The sequence below is a fragment of the Nymphalis io genome, chromosome 9 (assembly GCF_905147045.1).
Source record: "Nymphalis io chromosome 9, ilAglIoxx1.1, whole genome shotgun sequence".
Classification (NCBI taxonomy): domain Eukaryota; kingdom Metazoa; phylum Arthropoda; class Insecta; order Lepidoptera; family Nymphalidae; genus Nymphalis; species Nymphalis io.
The window spans coordinates 6,976,584-6,987,164 of NC_065896.1; the positions used below are offsets into that span (position 1 = coordinate 6,976,584).

Consider the following 10,581-nt stretch of genomic DNA (forward strand, 5'->3'; position numbering starts at 1 on the left):
AGCAAAGCAACGTATCTCGTCTTTTAGCTTTAACTCGCTGTTACAGACACAATAAGCCTACTTAAACATTTCATTTTACGTAAAAAAATATACGTGTTTTATTAGAATACGTAGTTTCAAGTATTGAAGACAGTATCTAGATAGGTAGCATAAAAAACTTATACCATTTAATAATAAATGAATGAAACTTTTCTTTACCATGCGCAACTGATGTTCGCTGATGACAAAAAAAAGTACGAAGAAGACGAAGTTTAGTCTTCGAAGTCCATCGAAGACTAAATTCCTTGACAGATTATTATGCTCGGAATAGAATCATTGTTAATGTTAAAATATTTCATTACATAACGTTTATTCGTAGAGAAACCATAATGTCCGATTACAAAATTAACAAAGTAAATAGTTCTAAAGTTAATTAATGTCAGGCTTTAAATTTACATTCCTGGCTTATCAGCCTTCTCGTTAAATGCATCTCCTTTTAGATCCCTTAAGCCTAACATTTTGCATGTACGTAAGTCAAACTCTAACTATGCACAAAACTCCATCATAATACGTCTAGCACGAATTTATAACAATTTTTATTCTGATCTTGACTTTTTATCGCAAACACAATTGAAAAGTGAAATTATTCATATTTATCAAAAAATAATTCTTGCATACAACTACACACGCACACAAAACATCCGTATTATGTTTTAACACATTTTCTTGTATTACCTAATATTACGTAAGAACGTATTTTACTGTACATATTAATACTTATCTTATTTCTACTTTTCATTTTCTTTTCATTATTCTATTCTATGGCCTTACTACTAAGTAATAACTGTACTACCTTTTCTGTAACGCTGTTGATTACAAGTAAATAACAGACAGTACAGTAACAGCCTGTTAATGTCCCACTGCTGGGCTAAGGCCTCCTCTCCCTTTTTTGAGGAGAAGGTTTGGAGCTTATTCCACCACGCTACTCCAATGCAGGGTGGTAGAATATACGTGTGGCAGAATTTCAATTAAATTAGACACATGCAGGTTTCCTCGCGATTTTTTCTTTCACCGTCAAGTACGAGATGAATTATAAGCACACAACACTAGCAGCCTGTAATGTTCTACACCTCCACCAATCATCCGTGCAGTGACGGAGAAAGAATACATTTCACTGCCCCTCTCTTTCCCATGGGTGTCGTAAGAGGCGACTAAGGGATATCTGAGCGACCATCTGCTCATCTGGTGGTAGGATGTTAACATCCGCCTGGCTTGTTACCACCGTACGCATGGTGAAAAACTCGTGAAGTGGCTTGCAGCCGCGTTTCGAGGTCAGCCAGCGTACAGCCAGTGCCCAAGCGAGTATTGCCGCGATGGGTGTTGGTCCAGTGGAGACGGCTGTTGAACCAATGCCGGGGGAAACTGTATTGACCTGCCGGACAGGGAGACCTGAAGAAACGGCTGTTCCGCTGGCCGCCCGTGGCATAGTACAGGGGCCCGAGCGTGCCTAACCAGCTCGCGAGGCTGCCCCACCAGGCCACGCATAATCTCAGATTATGCGTTGATCAGCCCACCAGGATCCCAGACATTGATGGGCAAGCGCCTTCTCTACTGGATCTTCTGCTGACTTCTCACCCGGTGGAATATCAGGTTGTGGTTCAAGCTCCACTTGGTTCTTCGGATCACGGCCTTATATCTACCGAAGTGCCACAGGCCAAGCTGCCGCCATCAGCGGTATGCAAACGTCGCGTTTGGCACTATAAGTCGGCAGATTGGGACGGTATGCGCGATTACTATGCGTCAGTCCCTTGGAAGGAATGTTGCTTCAGTGGGAATGACCCGACAGCTAGTGCCGCTGCTGTTGCTGATGAGATCATGTTAGGAATGGAATACTACATTCCTAGCTCAGATCTCATCAATAGAGATACGCGTAACCGTTGGTTCACTCGTGAATGTGCCGATGCTGTATCATCTAAGCAGGCGGCATATCGCGCGTGGATCAACGGCTGCATTAGCGGGGCATCTAACATTGACTCACTGAAAGCAAACTACAATAAAAATTCCAAGTCCTGTAGAAAGGCATACACGAGAGCGGATGCACAGCGCATTGTACAGATTGGTCATGACCTTATTTCGCATCCTAGGAGCTCCTGTAGCTTCTGGCGTCAGACCAAGTCTGTGCAAAACAATTTCTGCCAACCTTCGCTGCCACCGCTCAGAAATCCGGACGGATAGCTAGCTCACAGTCCGCATGAGAAAACCGACCTCCTGGCTAAACTCTTTGCCGACAACTCTGTGATCGATGATTGTAGTGCGCAGCCACCAACAATACCTTCATGTGGCCACACGATGCCTGACATCAAAATCAGGCAACGTGATGTGCGTGCGGAGCTGCAATCACTTGATATACGGAAAGCTAGCGGTCCTGATGGAATACCAGCCATTGTGCTTAAGAAGTCGAGATGGCCCAGTGGTAAGAACGCGTGAATCTTAACCGATGAACGTGGGTTCAAACCCGGGCAAGCACCTCTGAATTTACATGTGCTTAATTTCTGTTTATAATTCATCTCGTGCTTTTCGGTGAAGGAAAACATCGTGAGGAAACCTGCATGTGTCTAATTTCATCGAAATTCTGCCACATGTGTATTCCACCAACCCGCACTGGAGCAGCGTGGTGGAATAAGCTCCAAACCTTCTCCTCAAAAGGGAGAGGAGGCCTTAGCCCAGCAGTGGGACATTAACAGGCTGTTACTGTACTGTACTGTACTGTGCTTAAGAAGTGCGCGGCGGAGCTGTCTCCTGTATTAACGCGCCTGTTCCAACTTTCTCTCTCTTCGGGATGTGTGCCGGAGGCTTGGAGAAGAGCTAATGTGCAAGCGGTTCCCAAAAAAGGGGATCGGTCTGACCCGGCAAATTATAGACCAATAGCTATCACCTCAGTACTTTGTAAGGTGATGGAACTGATTCTAAACAACCAACTGATCCATTACCTAGAAGATCACTGTCTAATTAATGATCGTCAGTACGGGTTTCGACAAAAACGGTCCACAGGTGATCTTCTAGCGCACGTAACACACCTCTGGGGTGAAGCTATCGACAAGCATGGAGAATCGTTGGCTGTCAGCCTCGATATCTCCAAGGCTTTCGACAGGGTCTGGCACAGAAGTCTTCTCTCCAAGCTACCGGCATATGGTCTGCCTGCTCAGCTATGCACCTGGATTGCCAGCTTCCTACACAAGCGTAGCCTTCGTGTTTTAGTAGATGGTTGCGCTTCACAATTCTATGTAGTGAATGCTGGGGTCCCCCAGGGATCTGTGCTATCTCCCACACTCTTTCTTTTGCATATCAATGATATGCTCTCCCTTGGGAACATACATTGCTATGCAGATGATAGTACAGTGCATGGTGGATACCACGGACGCGCAGTGGCTGGGCGGGCGGAAACTGTGGAGAGGCGGGAGAATCTTGTCATTGAACTCGATAGGACGTAAGAGCTCATCGCCAAATGGGGTTCTGATAATCTTGTTGAGTTTAATGCCAAGAAAACACAGGTATGCGCTCTCACAGCGAAAGTCACCATTTTACCCTCATCCCTCCCTCTGTGGCATACCACTGATGATACAAAGCAAAATCACCATGCTGGGGATGGACGTTCGCTGCGACCTTAGTCCAAGGGATTACATCGAGGCTATTATAAAAACAGCTTCACGGAAACTCGGAGTTCTGAATAAGGTGCGGCGTTTTTTCACGCCACAACAACTGTGCCTGTTATACAAAACACAGGTACGGTCTTGCGTTGAATATTGCTCGCACCTTTGGGATGGCTCCGCTAAGTACCTACTGGAGGCCTTGGACCGGTTGCAGCGACGTGCAGTACGCATTATTGGCGACGTAAAGGTCACAAACACCCTTGAACCTTTACAATTGCGTCGCGAGATAGCAGCACTGAGCGCTTTCTATCGACTGTATCACGGCGAGTGCTCTGAGGAATTATTCTCTCTAATTCCTGCTTCCCCCTTCCTTCTTAAGTCCACGCGAGCTGGTTCTCGATGTCACCGCCTAACTGTGACATCAATTCCATCGCGCACAAAGAAATTTGGCAACGCCTTTCTTTGTCGCACTTCCAAAAAATGGAATTCCTTACCAGCTCACGTGTTCCCCTCCTCTTACAACCCGGGTTCCTTCAAACGAGGCGTGAAGAGGCATCTTGCGGGCCGGCAAGGCGGTGACGGCTAGTACAGAACATTCTTCCCGACTGTACTGGCCGTCGTCGCATTTGGACTCTACTACCACTTACCATCAGGTGGAATAGAGTCATTTGCCATCCCGGACATATAAAAAAAAAAACCTCTCCACGTAAAAAAAAGACCGGAACTTTCCCTACCGCGCTGCTCCAGTGCGACTTGATAGACACACGTGGCAAAACATTGACAACACGTACGCAGAATTTTCGAAATGTTTATCTCCACCGCACAGCACGATATGAATTATTTCGGATTCGGATTTTAACCCACGCCTTTCCGTTAAGATGCAATATCTACTCATTGCGGCATATCGATAGACAGCATACATGACCCTTATCAATAATCCGGGACAGCCACGGCCGAATTAAGATGTGAATTTTAAACAGATTCGAACTTACTAACGACAATACATCTCGGCCCTCAAGAATAATTTAGAAACATTTTTTGCGAGGATTTGCCAAGTCAGTATTATAAAAAACACGACTGACATAAATAAGGATCTTTACTCAAAATATATTAAAGTCAATTCTAATCCGTTTAAATCGATGATACCTACATCACTTGTCTTATTAACTCTATAGCAGTGCTAACAACAAAAAAGGAATTAACTCTAACTAGTGCACGGATTTTGATACTGCGTGTGTTCTCTGGATTATTCTACTATGTATAATTATGTTAACAGGGCCCTGTAGTTATCTTATATTTTTTATATTTATATTTCTCAACAAAATCTATATATATTCTTCTAGCAAAAGCCCCCTGCAGACGTTTTCCTACCTGTATCGTGGCGATCGGTTGAACAGTATTACAACAAAATTGTTGTTATTCAACCGATTTAACTACCTATATTAAAATATGTATAAGCCAAAATCACTTTTGTTTTTTATTTATTAAGCAAGAAGTCAAGTATATATTTGTAGATTATCCGTGCTCCTATGTAAGTAGTATTTGTAACGGTGTTATAGGATTAATATAAGATGTAGATAATTTGCTTTCATTGTTTATTATATAGATACATTTTCGCATATAAAATTGTCTAGTGCGACTATCTAACAATTAATTAGATCTTAGCAAATTCACACAGAATTCAGATTGAAATTAAAATACAATAATAAACTATATTATTATTTTCAATGCGTTCATTTTAATAAAAATAATTATTTACCACAACAGTATATTAAAGACATTCGTTTCATATTATTTTATTATTCTTTTCATAAATGTTACGATTACGTTAAAATAATTTCATATTAATTAACAAAAAGACAGCAATTAAGGTAAAAATGTGTCATTTTTTAGAACATTCGTAAAGATTCCACATAAATTTGACCAAAATTATGTGACATTAAAAGTTAGACAGCAAAATCGATATAACTTATCCCAAATTCTCAATATGTTTAACAAAACAAAGCAGTTTTTTTAATAACCAGACTAAAATTAATTTGCTTTTGTTAGGTAAAACATTATGTAAATATTATTGAGAAAATTTATTTTATTGGCATTTATATAACATTGTAAATTAGCTATTATAATTAAAACAATATATGCACTAAAAATTGCACATTTTAAACTCAATATAGTCTTAAAAATAACACAAAATAATTAACGCATCTCACTTAAAAATGTTATTTTTATGCATAATTGTGGAATATATATTCACAATTAACAATTTACAAATTGTGCAGTAGAAAATCTACCAAATTGTAAGACGTCGGCTTCTCGTGTAAGTCTTTATATTTATAGTATAGTAGTAGACGAATCTTGTGATATTTGTTATGTCGACAGAAAACGGCAGTAATTTATATGGACGAGGATTTTTTTTTTTCAAATAATTGAAGCTTTAATTTATTTCGTCTAAATTATTGCTTTAATCAATTTTATCATTTGAAACAAATATCACATAGATAATGGATCCGAGACGATTATAATGAATTTGAAAGTCGCCAAATATAACGTAAATGGCATTCCTGTTATAGACTAATGTTGAGTATTTATCTACCTGTAACAAAAAGGGTTATATTAACAAATGTTATGTGCAATAGAAAATTAATATACTTTTTGGAAATTTTTGTATTCATGCGATAAAGGTGTAAAGACAAACAATCCTTAGATTACATATTTCATATGCTTTGCTAAAGCTCTGCTATATATAACACAACACTATTTCACTTGACTACTTACATAATTTCCGCCATTTCTTCGCGAAGCCATAATGAATACCATAGATTATTATCTAATAATCTTTCAAGATCTGTCGACTCATGATATTGTCATGATATCGTCAGTTCAATATGAAGGTTGTTTATTTGTCTTTACTCCTCATATTGTTGGAATAGGCTATACTTGTAATTCAAAGCTACGAAATAACGAAAATCGAGCAAAACTTATATCTAACATTTAAATAATCCAAGTATATCCCATATTTGCATGCAAATACAGCCATATATGCAAGAAAGAAAGGACGAAACAACAAGGCATCTTTGTCCAAAATGAACCATTTTTTTTAATTCCGTCCTTGACCTTACCGAAAATCATGTCAAACAAAAAAGATGAAGAGAAAAACTAATAAATAAACTGTATAATAACTTTTTCTTAGTCGTCGTCTCTTCTTTAGCTTTCTTTTCAGCTTCGCGTCTCTTGGCCGCCTCTTCTCGCTGCTGTCGAATAATTGCAAGCCTAGCGAGATCTGCTCGGGCCTGGTCAGTCTTTCCCTCAGCGTGCGCCTTCTGGTAAGCGGCCGCTGCTCGTTGACGCTCTATTTCTTCTCGTTCACGCCTGTAGTATTTATAGCAATTGCCATTACTGAATTAATAGTCAAATACTTAGCAAAATACTAAAGCTGTACTTAAATGTGTGTCTCAGGTTCTACCACTTTGATATCAATCACAATTTTTGTATGAAATATATTGTTTTTTGGGGCAGGTTATAAAGCCTTACACTACGACCCTCAGAAGTGGAGCAGTAGCCATTATATAAATTATATATACTAATAATTAAATTTGTGGGCAGTGTCAAAAAATTATAATAAATCAGCCATATTTAGGACTTCTTTGATTATGTATACAGAATACATAAATTTAATTATATATGAATATTACTTGTTTCATCATCATTCACAAAGCCTATGTGAAAAATGTCAAATATAGAGTTTCACATCTTTTCAGTAGAATCTACATTCTGAACATTCCGAGAGTATGAGATTTAAATAACTGACAGTTAATAAATGATCATTGATCATCTATTGTGTCAATAAATTAAAGGCATATAAACTAATCCGACCTTATAAATTAATTAATAAGAAATATAATAAAATAATCATTAAGAGCCCGATCAGCAGGTTTAGCAAGGCAGCAGCAAATTAGCAGGTTAATTACTAATATGAAAAATTATAAATTTTTGTACACTTCTAAGCACTTCTCAATTCTCCAAAATGTAAAACAAATCATGTTTAAATATATTTAGTTATACCTTGACAGTTGAGGCTTCTCGCCCTCAGGAAGACTATTTAAATTAGATAGCTTTTTGTTTTTCTTTACTACTCGATTAGGATTTTCTACTTCAATGAGGCCTGAAACTCCTTTTGCTTTGGTGGGGTGCTGTAAATTGAAAAAACATGTTAATTACAACAAAAACGGTACTGACAAATGACACAATGACTTTACACACATTTAATACTTTAACCCAACTTAAACCTCCTGCATATATTTTATATAAACAACAAAGATGGGATATTGCATAATGAAATATATTTTTAAATGGTATTTAATTAAATATGTATAACTATGTATATGTATAGATAATATATTTACAACGATAACAATGAATACTATAAACAATTTTTCAATTTTCATATGTAATAGAACAATGCAAACAGTAATAGATTTCTTAAATCATTAAAACATTAGATATCTAACGTCTACCAATTCTGTTTTTCATCAATTGTATGAGAATGGAGACCATTTCATATTGTTACAAATGTTAACAACAAAAGTGAACTGAGCCTTTCTAATAAATAATATATATTCTATTAATTTGTAACATAATTGTTTTTTTTTTTTTTTTTAATTAAGTGTTAGATTTTTAATCAAAAAGGTAATAAAATAAATATGTAAATGTCTTATACTAGACTCTTACAAGCACTTTTAAATATTATTTGATTATTTAAATTAAATTGAATATCAACAGTTTCAGTGTCATTAATATTTTTTATTAAGAAATCAGTTATGTTGATCACGTATATAAAAAAATTAGTTTCCAAAATGTACCTATGACATATTAAATGTTATTTGGTTTTGATTCTAGTTAATTTCATTTAAGAGAGGCAAAATATCAATCAATTAACAGCCAATCGTTGTCCACTGCTGAACATAGGCCTCTCCCAAGGTGCGCCAAACCGGTGATTCTTAGCACCCCCTGCCCTGCCGATACCGCGACCGCTACCTTGGTCGGGCCTAGCGGGCTTGCCGGTAACTGGGGGCCTTTTTTTGGGCGCATCTGCCATTAAGGGAGGGGTTTGCCCATACTCGCCGCGCTGGGCAGGCGTGTTGGCGAGCGCAGTAGGGGGTAAGATGTTTATGGGAGGGGGGACGCTGCTGCCCATCCCCCCTTTTCCCCGTCTCTCAGTCGCCTCTTACGACACCTACGGGATGAGATTGGGGGAGTACTATTCTAAGCCGGTACTCCACGGCAAAATATTACAGATAAATATTTCTAAAACACTATCACCTCTAGTTATTATGTAAAACTTAATAACTAAAACATTTCAGTTGTGCAATGTAAATTCCAAAAACGATCAATTTCCTTCAGGCAATGAAATTAATTATATATAATAAATTCTAATAGATATATTGAATGTGTGATGCATTACATCTTCATCTGAATCACTGTCATCACTGTCATCAGATCCAGATTTGTTCCCTTCTGACTCTTCTTCACTAGAGCTTTCATCCCCATGTTCCTTTCTCCACCTGAAACATAAATGCTATTTTATTACAAAACTGGAGATGATTTTTTATGATAGGAAAAAAACTGTAATGGCTCTATTACTAAACATTTCCAAACGTTTGTTTAGAAGCTACTTCCGCTCTTTTCTTGTAATTGTCATTGTTAGTATGAATGACGGTATCAGAAGCGAATAGTCATTATTAGTTGAAATATACTTGCTTTTGTTTCAGTTCTTCCTGCTTTCTTTGCTCTTCTAACTCCTCAGGGCTGGTAAACTTACGATTGCGCCCCTTGTGATTGGTATATTTTCCTGAAATATTAATAAATATTATAAATAATGGGGTTAAAAAAAGCACATTCTAAATAACATTTGATCGACATTGAAATTAAATTATAAGGTCAAGCTTTACAAACTCACCACGTGGCATGATTAAATATATAAGGACGGTTATCGAACTGTTGTTACTTATAATATTAAATAGTAGATAGGTTATTGAGTTATATCCAATAAATAAGAATCGACAAATTTAGCTTTGACGTCTTGAAGTAACGAAACGATATTTGTGGTCACAGATTAACGTAAAGTTGTAAGATACTGCACAGAGAAGATAATCACTTACGGTATTGGATTTAACCGTAAACAGAGAAACTAATCTCTGTCTACGGATTTAACTATAACAATAATTTAAATGTGATAGATACCTACATATCGAATTTGCAATTTTTTTTTATTTCGTCTTAAAAAGAAATTTTGTATAATTTTTTCAGATATTTTATTATATTTAAGAATATGTTTGAGAACATGTATGAGAAATATGTTTTTTTAGAAAATATGTATAAGAAAAATAAATTATTACATTTATTTTCATTTTGTTTTAATATTAAATATGAAAATAATTATTGTAAACATTTAAAGATCTAATATTAAAATATATAAAATGGATAAAAAAGACGATATACACAATATACAATGAATACGTCTTATCGTAGACAGAGAAACAAATAGACCAAGGGGCCGTGAAACCGCGATTTAGACAAAGATCGTTTGTCAATGTGTGCGTATAATGTTGCCATAGTAACTGTATTCCCTGTTTTGGGAGATAAATAATTCTCAGAATAATTTTAAACTAAATAAGGTTGTTAAGTTTTACTTTTTAATAGTAATTACACATTTTTTAATTTTTTTTTGTTTTCCAACTACACCCAAAAACCGTTGCATTGTTTGTTTTTGTTTGCATTATCAATAGCACTTAAGCATCTTTAAATAGTACTGGATTAGCATTCTCCTCAGATGTTGAAATCTAAAACACTCAATTAAATTATTATTATTTTTTTATATGTCCGGGATGGCAAATGACTCTACTCCACCAGATGGTAAGTGGTAGTAGAGTCCAAACGCGACGACGGCCAGTAC

At 36.9% G+C, this 10,581-nt stretch overlaps 1 protein-coding gene across 1 annotated transcript; it reads right to left on the reverse strand.

Annotated features, from left to right (window-relative positions):
- Positions 1-5,990: 5,990 nt before the first annotated feature.
- LOC126770667 (28 kDa heat- and acid-stable phosphoprotein) lies at positions 5,991-9,752 on the reverse strand. Its single transcript, XM_050490176.1, has 6 exons — positions 9,586-9,752; positions 9,387-9,477; positions 9,091-9,190; positions 7,692-7,819; positions 6,810-6,998; positions 5,991-6,222 (listed from the first exon to the last, which is right to left on the reverse strand). The coding sequence occupies exons 1-6, from the start codon at positions 9,593-9,595 to the stop codon at positions 6,219-6,221; spliced, it is 522 nt and encodes a 173-aa protein (XP_050346133.1). The 5' UTR covers positions 9,596-9,752; the 3' UTR covers positions 5,991-6,218.
- Positions 9,753-10,581: the final 829 nt, after the last annotated feature.

What these genes read in the sequence shown, in the direction of transcription:
- LOC126770667 (XM_050490176.1), bottom strand. An exon ending in ACAGTGATTCAGATGAAGAT is followed by an intron (nt 7,820 to 9,090) that starts GTAATGCATCAC and finishes TTCAATTTACAG; the next exon opens with CACCCCACCAAAGCAAAAGG. An exon ending in GAGAAGCCTCAACTGTCAAG is followed by an intron (nt 6,999 to 7,691) that starts GTATAACTAAAT and finishes TAAATACTACAG; the next exon opens with GCGTGAACGAGAAGAAATAG.